Below are 16,994 nucleotides of genomic sequence, written 5' to 3'. Positions count from 1 at the left end.
TTTTTCTGGCTTTTTAATACCAAAAGTCTCAAATCTTTCAAAAAGTGACAGAATTACACATCAAATTGAAAACTCCAGAAACCTTACACCTGTCTAAAAATACCTGGATAAGCAAAGCAGTCGATGAAAAATAAAAAAGATCGAAAAATTGAGAAGTGGTGCAAATACTAAGGCCAATAAAAAGGAGTGAATTACTCCAAAATAAGTAGAGAAACAATGATGAGTCGGGGCAATTGAGTTGTCAGAGCATTGGTGACTTGTACACACTCGGAGACCCCCACTCTGTAACTTTACGTGGTCTCTGCTTTGTGGCTGAGTTGCTGCAGTTCATAACTATTTGCACTTATGATTATTACCTCTCACAGTTGATGGTGGAATATTTAGGAGGGAAGAGCCTCCTCTAAGCGACCTGTTACACTGGTGACCTTACAGGACCGCGCTGGAATCGGTGTGCTCTATGGAACGAGCCATTACACAGATGTCAATAGCCGCAGACTGTACGGGGGCAATGTGTCTGAATGAAAATCATGAATTCCGTGACCAAGACCGGTGTCCCAATACTATTCTCCATGTAGCGCTTATTCTAAAGTCAAAAGCCTAATAGGCGCTGTACGTCAGTGCGGGCGATGCATCATAGAGGTTATCAGCCATTTCATATGTCTTATCTCCCATCAGTCAAGGATCTCTGAAAAGAAATGATTGTCAGCCAGAAGAACAGAGCGAATGAAATCGTCACCTGAGCATTGTTTATCTGGTATTCTGACCGTTTTCCAGTGATGCTTCCCTTATTCTGGACTCATGTACATGGTCGACTACTAACTGTCTTCATCTGCATGTCTCCATGTAGAGAAACTGAGACGGAGTCTTCCAAATCTCTCCAGGGTAACGGGCAGTCAGACAGCGGAGGCTGTAAAAAATAGCAGAAGCTATGAGTCAAACTTACAAGTGCCAAATGGTGGAGCGCCTCGAGTACAGAGTACTTCCAGTAAGTGACAAACCTCTCACCTGCATGAGATTTCTGTTCTGCTAGACTTGTTGTCTGGGATTAGAAAAAAAAAAATCCTCATTTAAAGGGGTCGTCCGGTACTTTCATATTTGCAGCCTATCCTTAGGATAGGTCATCAATACCAGGTGGGGTGGAGGTGCGACACCCAACATCCCAGCTCTTCCCAGTGTTGGCCAGATGTACTCCATTATGGAGCTGCACAGCTCCATCATCTGTGTAGTGGCCACAGTCAGGTACTGCACATCTGTCCCTATTCAAATGAATGGTGGTGGATCTGCATTACCCCACTGCAGCCGCGATACAGTTGACAGCTGAGCACGTCTAGCTACTGATCTAATATTGATGACCTATCCTAAAGGTAAGCCAGCAATTTAACAGTACCAGGCAACCCCTTTAAGTGAATGTCAATGTGCTGCAATACCAGACACTACCTATAAACAAGTGTGGCGCTGTTATTGGAGACAAAAATAAGCCCTTTTTCCTAATGTTGGATTATCGTTAATTTATGACCATTTGCAGCATGCAAGCATTAATGTGAAGCAAATGACTACTATTAAATTGTCCTGTTGTGATTGACCCCTTTTAAAGGGGATTTCTCTACAATCACAATTTAACACCTTTGCACAAAATAGGTGATAAAGGCAGCATACAGCCATAAACATTTATTACCTGTTTAGTGGGTAGGTGGTTAATGGGGGGGGTTCACCACTTCTGCCATTTAAGTGCATGTCCTGTCTGCATTAGATGACTGGTATATGGTGCATGGAGTAGAAGCAGCAGCAGTAGTGGGGGGTGAGTCTTGTGCGCGGCTCCCTGCATGTGCTCCTCTCACAGCTGCCTGCTATTCTTACAGGTGCAGAAGCCTTGTGTGGTCACTTTTGTTGCCTTTTCTTGTCTTTTGTCCTTGTCTGTTCTGATTTCTGATGTGTTATGCCAGGTTAGTGTCGGGGTCCTGACATTATACAGACGGCACTACACTTTTGTGCATAATGACCGCCGGTCATGGAGCACATTCATGCATACCCCGCCACTGTATTCCTGAGGGCAATGCCCCCTTTATCTACTGAGTGACAGCTGCCATACGCTGACACATGACGTCTACATCTGTCTGTTTTATTTGCAGAGACGTCCAGTGCCTTTTTTTTTCTGCTTCTTTAGTTTGGGTATTTAATCTGAGTTCCAGAATAGAGAGTCCAATGATCCCTCTAAGACATTATAGCTGGTGGTAGAAGAATAGCGCCCAGGTGACTTGGGAAATACAGGACCGCATCAAATTAGTTCTCATATACAGTGCCCTAATTTGCTTTACAGCAATAATATTACACAGCACCCCCATCTCTTGTCTAGAGCAGTGAAGGGGTTAATGCCAGCATCACAGATGTCTGGGTGTAAAGGTGATCAAGTAATGTAGGGCGCTTGTCGGTGTCCTTTGTGGTCTAGGGAAGTGAGATGGTTAAAGGGGTATTCTCATCTCCAAGACCCTATCCAATATGTAGTAGGTGTAATAATATTAGTAAATGCCTCCAATTAGAAATGTAGTGTAGTTCTTCTGATTTTCAATGTCTCTTTCCTTATGTGCAGACATTGCAGGACCTTAGGTATCCATGGTTATGACCACTAGCAATTAGCTAACTGTCACAACGAGTGGTCATAACCATGGATACCTAAGGTCCTGCAATGCAAGCACATGAGGAAAGAGACATAGCGAATCAGAAAAACTATACTACATTTGTAATTGGAGGTATTTGCTAATATTATTACACTTACTACATTTTGGGATATGATCTTGGAGATGTGAATACCCTTTGAATTCAAATCTATATCCATGGGATCACCTTTCCATGTGGAAAAATCTGATTCAGCAGCAGAAATTCTGACTGTCTGGATTGCTGCTATGGATTTATGGTTTAGTGCCACGGATCCACACGATGCACTCCCTTGTGAGGAGAATTATCCATGGTTCTTGGTATAAAATAACCTGCAGCAATCCATGTGAGTGGTCCCCTCTTGTGAACGCACCCTAAGGAGCTAGAGAAATGGGGTCTGGTAAAGGGCAGTCCAGTGGTTAATTTCAGGATCACTGGTGAAAGGCAGTGGAAGTGTAAATGCTGCATACGTGTTGTCCAGTGGGTTACGTGCCCCTCCAGGCTCCATCATTGTTCTACTGGATGGGTCACCTTCCTGTTCTTCTCCCCTTTGTACTCCCCTCTATGATCACAGCTGGGAGAAGAGGACTAGTGGTTGGCGAAGGCCGCCCTTCTTGGTTCTACCTGCCAGTTCAGTAGTGTCCTGCCTGATCTATTAGGGTCTGGGATCCCCTGCAGGATTGGATGCTGCCTGCACTGATTGAGATCCCATTGTGATCACATAATGGAGAAGGTCTCTGACCCGATGTACGTACTCAATATATTCCACTATATAAAATTGCTCTCATCAGTCAGGTAAATGTGCCGAGGTTGTTTGACCACATTCTGTGCCATATTTTGGCCCATCTCTGCACCCGCCGACGTTTTGAGTAGGTAGATGAGGCCAGACCAGAAAAATGGCACCAAATAGAAAGGCCCATATGGCGGATTTAATTAATAAAGAAAAAAGTGGAATACTCCAGGATAATAAAATATATGCGAAGCTTGTCACTTCTGACCTGGTGACAGGTCCATGCTAATGTTAGCCTTTGGTATATCTTATAAAGGTAAGTATAGCATACAACGTCATTTAATCTTGGCTCCTCACCTTGACCACGCTAACCTGCACACCCTTTTCCCAGCTTTTTCACCCACCTTATGGATTATAACCTTTTCTGTTCTATACTTGCACCTTTGTTGCATTTAGTCACCACGTTCTAGAACATTCTCACAATGAAGTCTTCCAGAATGTTTTCTAGATTAATTGAATATTTCATTGTGTTTCAACAGCACCAAAAAGGCAGTTAAGTCTGCCACGTACGTCCCAGAAAGCAAAACGGGGTATTGCAGCCCCTAAAGGAGGTAATGTCCAGCCACCACCACTTAGTACCGTAATGTAGATGGCCTAAAACTATTAGCTAGGGCTCGTACCGCCCGTAAGCTCATGGCGCAAAGTAACAAAGATGACCTATCTGTAGGCCCCGAGCCCGGCTCCTGAATTAGCATTTGTAGTTTATCCACCGCAGTCCCTTTTTCTACATCTACTTCAGCTTTTACACCTCTCTGTACTGTCGCCTGGCCAAACAGAGGAGCGTGAGGGCTGGCCTCAGTGGTGGACGTCCATTTACTAGTATAGCCACAGGGTCATGCCTTGGATTTGTATTCATTGATTTTTGGGGCTTTTGAGTGTCCCCTATGTGTCTATTCAAAGTTTAGCTTCAATCCTTCTTTGTCTCACACATGTTCAGTTCTAAAAAGCTCTTGAAATACTAATTCATCTGGTGGACAGGTTAATAAACACTTCAAAATGTGAAATGGGTACAAGGACTGCACGGTGGCTCAGTGGTTAGCACTGCAGCCTTGCAGCGCTGGGGTCCTGGGTTCATTACCACCATGGACAACATCTGCAAGGAGTTTCTAGTTTTACTATATAATTGAGTTAAATAAATGAAATGGAAATGTTATGTGGAGTGCAAGGTAAGCAGTTACAATGCTATGTTTTCATAAGAGGCTCTGTTCATGCTGAAGTCGGAGTCCATGTATTTTATCCTGCGCTGCATTGTGGCTTATGAACAGACCCTAAGCAGTTAAATCCTAATAAATTGTTCTCTTTGTGTTGATCCTAATGTCAGGTTCACTTTAAATGGTCACTGTCGTTTCAGTAAACTTTGCATAAATCTAGGAAATAGATCTAGGAAACTTTGGTAATAGATCTCCTCAGAGAAATGTGCATCTTTCTTCACTTATGAGCCACTTCTCTTCCCATTCTCCTGCTTAAGGGAAATCTGTCAGCAGGCTTTTGCTATATAAAATGAAGGCAGCGCAATATAGGGCAATAAACCCCGATTCCAGAGATGTATCACTTCCTGGGCTACTTGGTGTAGTTTTCAGAGAATACCTGTTTTGTGTAATGTAGATGTAGCAGAGCAGAGACTTGTGCTCTGTGTATAACCTGCCCACACGCCTGATTGGCAGCTTCCTATGTACACTGTGCTATGTGAGCAAGCTGCCAATCAGTGGTGGGGGCGGGATTACACAGATTAGTCTGACTGCTGGTCACGTGAGCTGTAGTCCAGCAGTGATAATTTCCTGCTGATAAAACACTGTTTTGTATTGAAGGTGCAAAACACAGCCTAATAAGTGACACATCCCTGCAATCCTCCTGCACTATATTATGCTGTTCTCAGAATTAATAGCAAAATCCTGCCGACAGATTCCCTTTAATTTGTCTTCGAACCACAGAAAACATGAATCAGAAGCTTGCTGCGCGGTTGCAGCCAGGCACTTTCTCAAACTCCCTGGTGGTGAGCTGGAGACTAGTCAGACAGGCGGGCCCCTGGCAGCTTCTCCCCACCGGCTGCCCTGTATTGACAGCTTGACCCATGGGTAGCATGTATCAGATGTCAGGTTCACTTTAAAAACATTTCTCCCTAGGTTGTTACTTTATTGCATTGGGCACCTCATTGTCTCCCTTATCTACCTTTATCCAGCCTGTTATATGCTTGTTTACCCTACAATCTTGGAAAACGACTAACTTGCCTGCTCGTAAATTCATGTCCTACAAATCATGCCATGGGAATGACTATAGGTTTTCTTAACATGATCATAACATTCTTGAGCATTTTATTAACTGTCTCACAACTTTTTTTTTTTTATTATTTCTCCCTCAAGTTCCATGCAAGTTCCGTTCTCCTGCAGCTCCATCCCCCTTAGCACTACGGCAGCCAATGAAGGCTTTATCGAACCCCGGCCTCACACAAGAAGCTGTTGCTGCTGCCCAGAATCCACCTACATCGGGCCCACCGTCCAACCCACAGTCTGGCTCTGCAAGTCCGGTCGCTCGAGCTAGCACACCCATGAAGAGCGGTTTGCCCAGACCTAGCACACCATCCGGTGGCAGTATACCAGTGCCTCGCAGCAAACTTGCACAACCTGTCCGAAGGTAGGTATATAAAGAACTTCTGCTCTTCTAATAGGTTCACTTTAAGGAGAGCGTGTATCACAAAAAATTACATATTACATTAGATAAAAAAAAAAATACTTGTGCGTTTATCTAAATAGATAGATACTATCAAAAACCTTATATTTCTATCTAAACCTTACATATTATATGGCTTAAATTTGCTAAAAGTGAGCTGCCATCTTGTGGATGGCAGGGTTTTCAATTGATCATCCCTCTGCACTACTCACACCACTATGGCGCATGCACAGGCTGAGTGATTGAAAACGGGACGTGCGCTGAGGCCTCACTGCAGCATGCTTCCGGTTATCATTCTGCCGAAGAGCTCGCTGAGCGCTCACTGTTTCCTGCAGACATGGTGTGTAGTGACTAATATCCGCACTGATGGGAGAGTTACCTTTACTTTATCAGTGTGTGTCTCCCAGACGTCTCCACAGCGCTTCCCTCTGCCTGACTGTCTCCCTGCTCTCAACAGCATGTTCTCACACATAGAGGGATGTGACCGTGAAAAACTATAGACAAAGAAAACTATGCCCCCCCCCCCACGGCAGCGCAGACATGTAATACACTGCACTCCCAGCTTTCTCTCCCCTCTAAGCAGAGAGTTCAGGGGAGAGAGATCAACTTCCAATCCTGGTAGTGCTGTATGTGTGCTAGGAATGCTGGGTACTGGCCGCGACTTTCAAAGTCAAATTAGCATATCATTTGCATATCACCTGGTATGTAAATGCCTTTCTCAACTGATTTTTTTTTAATTATATTTAGAATTTTTTTTATCAATGATATATTGATAGAAAAATACGAAGGGTGATTTTTCACGATAGGTACTCTCAAGAGAGTGCTAAAAAAACACGTTTTATTGTTAACTTGCTTTTTTCCTGTTGTAAATCTACTTTGATATATTATTGCTTAAAGGGGTTGTTCCACAAACAAAGGTCATTTTAATCAATGGATCTTGGTAACAATAATTTCCACAATTGGATGTGTTTAAATAAAATGTTCCTGTGCTGAGATAATCTTATCAATGTGCCCCTGCTGTGTACTGTGTAATGTCTGTGTCTGACTGTACAGGAACATGGTCTGATCATACCACAGCTCCTGGGGAGGGGGGAGGGTGCAAAAGAGTATACAGACAGGACAGCAGAGGATCACAGCTGATTCTTCCTGTGAGGTAAAACATTTTTTTAAAAACAGGCAGGAAATTTGTTACCTCGCAGGAAGAATCAGCTGCGATTCCCTGCTGTCCTGTCTGTATACTCTTTTGCACCCTCCCCCCTCCCCAGGAGCTGTGGTATGATCAGACCATGTTCCTGTACAGTCAGACACAGACATTACACAGTACACAGCAGGGGCACATTTATAAGATTATCTCAGCACAGGAACATTTTATTTAAACACATCCAATTGTGGAAATTATTATTATTTCAAGATCTATTGATTAAAACGAAATTTGAAATTAACTTTGTTCTTGTGAAAACCCCTTTAAATAAAATACTGACACTTTTTATTAAACCTACAGTCGTGGCCAAAAGTTTTGAGATTGACACAAATGTTGTTTTTCTTGAAGTTTGCTGCTCTAGTCTATATAGTGGCAATTTGCGTTTACTCTAGATTGTTATGAAGAATGATCAGATGAAAAAAAAAAAAAATGGAAAAGTCAATTCAGCTTTACCTCAAAATTACCTGCTTGCATCATTTCTGTGATCTTGTTAGCTCAGGAGAAAGTGTTAACAAGGACAAGGATATCTGTGTGTGATGCTTGTGTAATTATAAGAGCTGAGAGGTCGTTAAAGCTTATGCTTGAAATCATTGTCTACTTCTGTTAACCATGGTCATCTCCAAGGAAACACGAGCAGTCCTCATTGCTTTGCATCAAAAGGGCTTTACAAGCGAGGACATTGCTACTTGTAAGATTGTGCTAAAATCATCCATTTGTTGGATCATCAAGAACTTCATAGAGCGATGTTCCGTTTCTTGAGCACCCTGAAGCCTTCTTCACAGAAAGTCTGGCATGTGTCAGGATTATTTTTTTCAAAGAGGATTCAACTACGGGATCAGTTCAACACCAGTGCAGAACTTTCTCAGGAATGGCAGCAGGCCGATGCCAGTACACATATTGAGCCAAATACTTTTTTGGGAGGCTGACTTGGTTTCAAGAAGGGCAGGAAAGAAGCCACTTCTATCAAAGGAAAACATCGAGGTCAGACTGACATTCTGCAGGAATTACAGGGATTGGTCTGCAGGTGACTGGGGTAAAGCTATTTTCTCTAAAGCCCCCTTCAGACTGTTTGGAAAATCATTCTTGCAGATGTCCCAAAGAAGAAAAGGTGAGTGCTACCATGAGTCCTGTATCATGCCAACAATAAAGCAATCGTAAACCAGTCATGTGTGGAGGCTTTTCACCCAAGGTAGTGGACTCACTCACAATTTTGCCTTAGAACATTGCCATGAATAAAGTATGGGATCTAAACATCCTCCAAGAGCAACTTCAATCTCAATGACCCGGGAGCAATTTGGTGATGAACAATACTTTCTCCAGCATAGTGGAGCATCACATCACAAGGTAAAAGCGATAAATAAGTGGCTCGGTGAACAAAACATTGACATTTTGAGTCCATGGCCAGTAAACTCCCTAGGTAACAATCCCATTAAGAACCTGTGGTGAATCCTCAAAAAGCAGGTGGACAAACAAAAACTAAAATAAAAAATGAGAAACTCCAAGCATTCATTAGACAAGAATGGGAGGTCATCAGTCAGGATTTGGCCCGGCATGCTGGATAACGGTCAAACGGTAAATATTAAGTTTAAAAACTAATGAGATGCTGATCATTGTACTTTATTAACCACAGAAATATCTGACTAACAGATCTGAAACAACAAACTTCTTGAAACCCAAAATTTGTGTTTGTCTTAAACTTTTGGCCATGACTGTAGAAGTGATGTTTTTGATTTTATTTATTTTTTTCTTAAGGACCCCATACACATGAGAGAAGTTTGCCAAACAGTTGAACAATCTCATGTGTAAGGGGAGCTTCTAGCATCCTCTGTTATGGGAGATTGGGATCAGACTGGTTTGAATTTAATTGTCCGATCTTTTGTTCTATGGGTGGACGTACTCCACCCTCTCTCTATAGGGAGCACCTGCCTGAGCACTTGTGTATGTGAAAGTTAGGAGATATCGCTTTCAGCCGAACAAGCTGCACAAGTTTGGCGCTGACATTTATCCAAGGTGTATGGGCACCTTAAGGCTCCCATACACATTAGATGGCTGTCGGCCAAATGATGCTTTGGCTTACAGACATCTCAGCCGACTTTCCCATATACAGAAGCGCTCGTTATGCCGAGCTCTTCTGTGTTCTCTATAAGAAAGCCGCCAACAGACAACTCCAGGAGAACCATTTGACTTATCCATTGACCATCAGTTGGCCGGCACCCCCATACTTGTTAGATTGTCGGTGGATCCCGATGATAACTGCTGGTTCGGACAAAATTAGTCTGTGTATGGGGCCTTTAGGCTATGTGCCCATGTAGCAGATTTGATGCAGTGCGTTTTTGCCTCTCTCTGGCAGAAAAAAATGCATGCAGGTTTACATGCTTCTCTCTGGCAGAAAAAACGCGTTTTTACATGCGTTTTCGTATGCGTTTTTTCAGGCACTTTTCCAAGCGATTTTGAGCATCGCTTGGAAAGTGCTTGACAAGTTGGTCACAGAATATAAATCCATGCAACCGGCGTGGATGTATATAGTGTGACCAACTTAGATGCTTTAAATGCTGCATCTATAGTTAAAAAAAAAAAAAAACAACCAAAAACCTGTATGCTCACCTCTCCGGTCTTCTCTCGGCGGCGATCCTCTCTCCTTGGCGGCCCGCGGTGTACTTGCAGGAGCTGTGGTGATGTCATTTAGTCAGCTGATGGTCACGTGACCGCTGAACCCTAAGCTTTGATGTCAGAGCTGATTGATGTGCCTTCTGTGCTTCTGACAAGAATGTGAGATGCTCTTGGAATAACATCTGTAGCTGTAATCACAGTTATTACTTTTCTCCTTACATAAGACAAATGACTAAAAGCTGAGCTTATTCTTAGAACTTTTAGGGAAAAAAAAAAGGTTCTTGTCTACGTGACCCCACTATTCCTCCGCACCACCTACAGTGACCACTGCCGGTCTCCTTACTTCTTTTCTGGAGAAGGACAGCACATGACTGCTTCAACCAATGTCTGAGCTGAAAGAAACCGTCTCCTAGTTCTCTCTTTTGCCTCCGATGAAACTTCACCAATCTGCAGCAGGCACGTGACATAGTCCTCCGGAGGTGGAAACATGTAGACTGGTGGGTCATCTGCTACATATTTTTTTTTGTTACTTTTAGGACACAAGTACTAACTGGGTATCACAAACCTTTATCTGTCCTTCATCATTATATAACCTACTACATGCAATCACTTTTTTTTTTTTTTTTGCAGATCATTGCCAGCTCCTAAAACATATGGCGCCATGAAAGATGATAGCTGGAAAGAAGGCTGCTACTGATCCACAAAATCCTTAAGCTTCACTGCTCGATGGACACGTCATCCACACTGTGACTTCAGAGCAAACCGCCCTCATGGGACACTTTGGGATTGACCTACCTGATCCCAGGCTCCTCTGTCCGTATCTAGCACAAGCGGCAGAGGTTACAAAGAAGAGCACTTTATTGATGTTGACCATCAGATATTTAGTCATACAATCTCTATCGTGTCATCACCCATCATCTGATTTTAGCTTTCTACAGTCTGAACCCTTAAGAAACTAAATGCACTGCGATTCCAATTGGCTTCTTTAGTAAATAGAGGTATAGGAATAACATCTGGCAATGGCATATTTTTTTAGTTTTTAAGATATGAGGTTAATGCCAAAGAACAACTGCTCAAAAGATTTCTTTTTATATATAGATAAAATATATTAAGAGTTTATTATGCATCAAGCACTAACACAGCAATCGCCTCTGAAGGTATATGGGCTGGCAGAATATTTTGAGTAGTGATTTTACAGTTTTATACATAGACATGGTTCTTTTGCCGTGTATCCTACACAATGGCTGTTGAGTCTTTCACAATCGTTAGCTCGTCACAGGATCCTCTGACAGTGAAAGGACTTTACTTCACATCAGACAATGTTGTCTTGCTTTCATATAATTACTGTTTTCACAGTATCTTCATTAATGACCACTAAGAGGTCTAAAACGAAAAGTATGTCAAAATCTATTTGTTAGATTTCCATATGGCTGTTTGATTAAGGAGCCTGCAGGAAAACTTGCCAACTGAAAGAATAGAGTGGACAACGTCTTATTGCCCCGAGTCATGAGCTTGCCAAAAAGGCAGTGTCTATCTGCTTGGTCTCCACTGATTAGAGTTGTGGTTTAGACTAAAGTTGAAGTTGAACTTTGGACGAAACTGCATTAGATGGTGGGCTGATCCTGGCAAAATGATCAAAGTCCTTCTAAAAAATAACATTCAACTTTGCATTTTGTTATTAAAAATCTCCTATGTTTTCAAGAGTGGAGGGATTTTTAGTATGTGTTCACTGCTCTTTTTGATGGCGCTTGTAAGTGCTGCCCTGAAGTTGGCTGGACATGGCCAGCGTCATTGCACCAATGTGGCCGCACTGGAGAGCGCAGTTTGGGCCACCTCTGCAACCATGCCACTGGTCTGAACTGTCAATTATCAGGAGCGCACAGTCCTCCAATAAGCAGGGAAGCAGTACACTCTTGGAGAAAGGTGAGAAAAACCCTTTAGGTGTCCACCCTTCTCTTACCCCATACCTCCTAGTCTTACAGATCTGTTTTGCATTTTTATAAGGAGCAGGGAGACCAAGTGGATAGGCTTTAACGCAATGGTTTACTTTAGTGTAGACTGCACATCAAAGCCCTGCTGTTTGCTTTATCTCTGCTGTGAGGGGGACACAAGTTTTATACGCTTCTAAGGATTAACATTGAAAGTACTGATTTGTAGTCCTTGTTTTCTAAAATGACAAGACTATACACATTGATGTGTAATCCTCCAAAAACCTTTCACTGTCAGGATCTCTGGAGAGTGAAACTCCATGTGCCAAGTGGGCCAATAGTTGTTTGCGCTGTACTGTTGCATTCCCTTTCTGTTTTCGTTGGGTTAAATATTGGAAAGCTTTCATGTATTCTCCATTATCACTTACTAAGTTTGTTTCTTTCGCCTCTCAGTATTGCTCCCATACTTAACTTTGTCTGTGCCAGCCTTTGTCATTGCGCTGTCCATACCCAGACTGGTAAGTACAGGTTACCACTTCTACTAAGTGTCAGTAAATCTGTTCTTTCTGAAACCATATCTACCCCCTTAAAAGTTCAGTGGATTGTTTAGTTCTCTTTTTCAGTTCTTCACCAACAAAACATTTTCTTCCACTGGTATTGTGTGTCTTCAGTTGCCACCATTGCCCTCTACCACCAGTGATCACTAGTAGTCTATGGCGTTATATGTGCAGCATTACAGGCAGAGCTGCTCATTATAGGCTTCTCCTACCTAGCAGCTATAAAAGCAAAATGTTTCTTGCCGCTAAGGCAGCAATGAGTGTATCCTCCAACAGACGAAAACATGCAGACCGGGAAAAACCAATGTCCTTAGGCTTATACCCTATAGGGGAAAAGTGATGGTAACGTGGTGTTGTGCTTTAACATAAACAATTAATGAAGAAATGACTATACTTTTATAGCCATCTTTACTTTTACGCTTGCATTAAAGGGGCTCTCCACTACTAGGACAACCCCTTGATCTCAATTTTTGGCCCCAATAAAAAAGCCGATACTTCCCTCCTGTGCTGGCGCAGCGGTGTTGGCACTCGTGGTCCCGGGGCTGTGATGCGGTGGAATGACATGTGATGCCCGGCGCCCAATCGATGCTGGCGTCACTGGCCCCGCCTCCTGTCTAATTGGACATGAAGAGGAGAAATAGCCGCTGCAGCCCTGGATTCCTCTTCATGTTTGATCTGTCTAAAGGTGGGGCCAGTGACACCAGCGCTGATTGGGCGCTGGGCATCACATGTCATTCCACCGCATCACAGCCCCTGGACCGCGAGTGTCGACACCGCTGGAACGGCGCCAGTACAGGAGGGAAGTATAGGTTGTTTTTTTTTTATTTTATTGGGGCCAAACATTTAGTACAAGAAGGGGTTGTCCAAGTAGTGGAAAATCCCTTTAAGATTAATTTAAAGGGAGTTCCTGCTAAAGTTGACCCAATATTGGGGTATGTGTAACAGGTATCCTCTGCTCACTCTTGTACATTATTTTAGCATTATTTATGTAAAAAAATTATATTAAAGTACCTCTGAGGCTTTGATGATGCATATTTCTCCATCTATTAAAAGCACAACCCCCAGACCCAGCGTTTACCCCTTGGGGAACACATACCAGACTACTATATACCAGATATAACTGAGACTCTGATGATCCATATACCACTCATACTGATTGGGTCAGTTTGTCCACAAACGTTTTCCACTACTGGAGGGCAGCTTCTTAAGCTTCTCCTGGGCTCTTGCACCATATAAGTCCTATATCTTGTGGCGCTAGTAGCAATCAGAACAGACATGGAGGGACTTGTATGTGATGTGAGGCTTTGAAAGTGCTAAATGGTAACTATAGATTATATCCAGGTAGGTTTTGGGTACAGTGTAAGCATCCACATCATGCAATGGAGACGTGGCTATATACTCACTATGTAATACATGCAGTGACTGTATAGCCCGTGTATAATGGAGGATACAACATCTGTACGTTCCTGTGCTTTCCACTGGATCGGGCTAAAGACAGTCAGCATACGTACTACATATGTTGTATCGTATGCCTGAATAATGGCATAAAGCCGATGGGCATTGTATAGATGCTCACAATCACGCGCTCACCATTTCTACCATACAGATTGCACTATTATCACACATGTAATGTATGTTTAGAGGGACAGTAATACCTTACAGATCGGGTAACTTGGCTTTTACTTTTTAGGATTTTGCTCTTGAATGTCGGTTTGTTGTTGCTATGTCCCTAATATTGAGTTACACATAATATAGTATATCTGGGGAATTTAGGTATTGATCACTGATACTTTCACAACCACAGTTATAGGGTTGTGAAGGTCTCGGCTCACACGCTCCTCCATCAGCCGCTATATTGGCGCTGGATTGCTCTGCAGATGGGAGCCTCTAGTAATCCGCGGCTCGGGACTTTACAAATCAGAATATAATCGCTGATCGGATAATAACGATATGAGCAGGAGACTAAGGACGGGCTCAGATGTCCACTGTCATAATTGAGGCAGTCACATCTGCGAATTGCAGACATTACTTTGTGAGCACAATAGAGGCAGTCCTCTTACATTGGACAGTAGCACAACTTCTTTGGCTTGGAGCGTGCCTCCCAAAGACCACCGGTCTAGAAAGGAAAGTGAGACAACACTTCTAAGTTGATATTTCAGAAATGTTCTACATTCCCTGCCACCTTGGATACATTACACAGACAACGTTTCAGGCACTTCCTATATGCCCTTCTTCAGGTCTGACAGTGAGCACTAACTGCTATCAGAGTCCCGGCTTCACTGACTGGCATGAATATTGTATAATTAATATATCGAATATGGCAAAATACATTTCTCAGATGTCATTTAATTCTAGGAGTGCTGTCTCCATTTTCCATAAATATGAGTGTCTGAGTGCTCTTCTGCATTGCAGGTGCTGCCACTATTACATGCGCCATTTACGTCCATAAAACAAGCCATGCTTCATTTTGGGTTTTTTTCTGTTCATGTGGAAAATTGCTCATGCGCACACTAGTGAACCAGCACACGGAGCGAAGAGTGCCTGAAAATACGCCTGACTGAGCAAGGCATGAGGTTTCCTTCACATTTTGGAAAATTTTGATAAAGTGGCCAACCCTTTAACTTACATGCATGTCAGCTAATGGCTATTTACAGGGAAAAGGGACTTTATTGTCTATGTAGAGAAAACCACCAATGACCAAAGTATTACCAAACAAGCACATAAATTGCTAAAGCATCCATGCAGCGTTAGGGTGCCTGCTAATGACTTGTATAAGGATGATGGGGCGGGTAGTTTGGCATTGGAGCATCATTAGCATTGATCCTGAATTACCAGGTGAAGCTTAAAGAAGCACTCCTCCTCCCATTAATGGGTTTATCCTCTTAATATATTATAATCATAAATATTATATATATATATATATATATATATATATAATAAAAAAAATTTATTATTATTATAACACTGTGTACTTACAATTGCTCATTTTGCCTTTCTACCCAGCTAATTCTTCTTTTCTCTGCTCTATGTAGAAACAGGAAGTCTCTTGTCCCTGCATGAGTCATCCCTCACTTCAACTCCTCCCCCTGCCGGGGACTTTTGCAGTGGCTTATGACTTATACAGGGAAAATTGAGTGCTCTACTTATTCTACTCTACTTTCTCTTATGACTTGATATTCACATGTGCATTTTTTGTATTTATTTTTTTATATATATTTGAAATCTTTTTAACAGAATTTGTCTAGCGTTCTGACATTTATATTACCTTCATTTTATACCAAATCAGTTTTTATCTGTCAAATATACATACATTCAGTCCAGTAAAAAAATAGAAATTTTCAATTATAGAAAATACTTAGTTCACGCTACTATCATTTTACATTAGCTTTACAGAGAACAGTGGGAATAAAAGCTTTTTCTTTTTTCTTTGGGAAGCCAAGTGACTCAGTGAAGCACAATGTACATGATGGGCTAATAAAACGCTAGGACAATAGTTGTAATGAGCAAAACGTCAATCTTTAATTTATTAAACTTTCTATGCAAAATTACTCTGAAGCTGCCATATACATCCATAAGAAGACTTTTTATGACCCATTGGGACTAATGCACCAGAAATGAATCGCAAACTTTCAGATTTGCAGATTAAAAATATGGAATATTTCTAGCCAAACACCATTTCTACATTACTGACAGCATATTCATGTATTTTCTTTTTGTTCTATATTACTTTGTCTCTAAATGCATGTTCCATAATCCTACAATTCATGAATGTCGTTGTCGGGTGGAGGAACACTTTACTGTAGTTGAGGTATTACTGTCCCGTTATTTTGAGTTCTTCGTCGCTTCTTCCACCCCCCCCAGGCTGGCATACATCCTACATACATGAATCCATCATACATACATACATACATACATACATACATACATACATACATACATACATACATACATACATACATACATGCATGCATGCATCCACCATTCATTCACCATACATGCCTCCACCATACATGCACGCCTCCACTATACATTTATCGACCATACATGAAGTTGGTACCTCTGTTTATAGACTCTTGATGCGAGACCTGCCTGTTCTACTTTTCTGAATCAGGAATTGGGTTTGCTTTTTGTACTTCATGATATTGTTGAGAAACGTGTGGATATGATATAGTGCCTATGATTTATTTATGTTTGCGTATTAAAAAAGGATCTTTTTGAATGTGGATTATTTTTGTGCCAATGCAGTTGACTTTTCATTTTTTCTTTATGTAAGCAAGCAGATTGTGTAACTTACTGCTTCCAAAGTTATTTAAAATTTTTGTATGTGTGTTAATAAAAAGTGTACAAATTGTAAAAATACAGATTTATTCTTAACAGTATGTGTTATGCCTGGTATTTGTTACATGTGAGGCTCCTTGCGCTGTACATCTCCATTTAGGATAGTATTGGGTCTACCTAAAATGAGCAACTTTAAAAAAATAAGGGAACACTTGCGTGTCGGGGCAGCATGGTGGCTCGGTGGTTAGCACTTCAGCCTTGCAGTTCTGGGGTCAAATCCCACCAAGGATAACATCTGCAAGGAGTTTGTA

The 16,994-nt window shown here is 42.0% G+C and overlaps 1 protein-coding gene across 4 annotated transcripts in view; it reads left to right on the top strand.

The window, feature by feature from the left end:
• The window catches only part of SLAIN2 (SLAIN motif family member 2), a 49,668-nt gene extending 32,889 nt beyond the window's left edge, over positions 1 to 16,779 (top strand). For 2 of the 4 annotated variants that reach the window (XM_073645526.1, XM_073645524.1), the window contains 4 exons: positions 848 to 985; positions 3,922 to 3,993; positions 5,803 to 6,073; positions 10,551 to 16,779. In XM_073645526.1, the coding sequence (XP_073501627.1) occupies positions 848 to 985; positions 3,922 to 3,993; positions 5,803 to 6,073; positions 10,551 to 10,617 (548 nt within the window). In that variant the 3' untranslated portion in view covers positions 10,618 to 16,779. The remainder of the gene's footprint in view (positions 1 to 847; positions 986 to 3,921; positions 3,994 to 5,802; positions 6,074 to 10,550) is intronic. The other 2 variants (XM_073645525.1, XM_073645527.1) reach the window with 2 other exon arrangements.
• Positions 16,780 to 16,994: the final 215 nt, after the last annotated feature.

The sequence above is a fragment of the Phyllobates terribilis genome, unplaced genomic scaffold (assembly GCF_046119375.1).
Source record: "Phyllobates terribilis strain yellow unplaced genomic scaffold, ASM4611937v1 Scaffold_1__5_contigs__length_1240528914, whole genome shotgun sequence".
In the NCBI taxonomy this organism is placed as follows: Eukaryota; Metazoa; Chordata; class Amphibia; order Anura; family Dendrobatidae; genus Phyllobates; species Phyllobates terribilis.
Note: the sequence above shows the minus strand (reverse complement) of the source record. Positions and strands in the feature narration are given on the sequence as shown.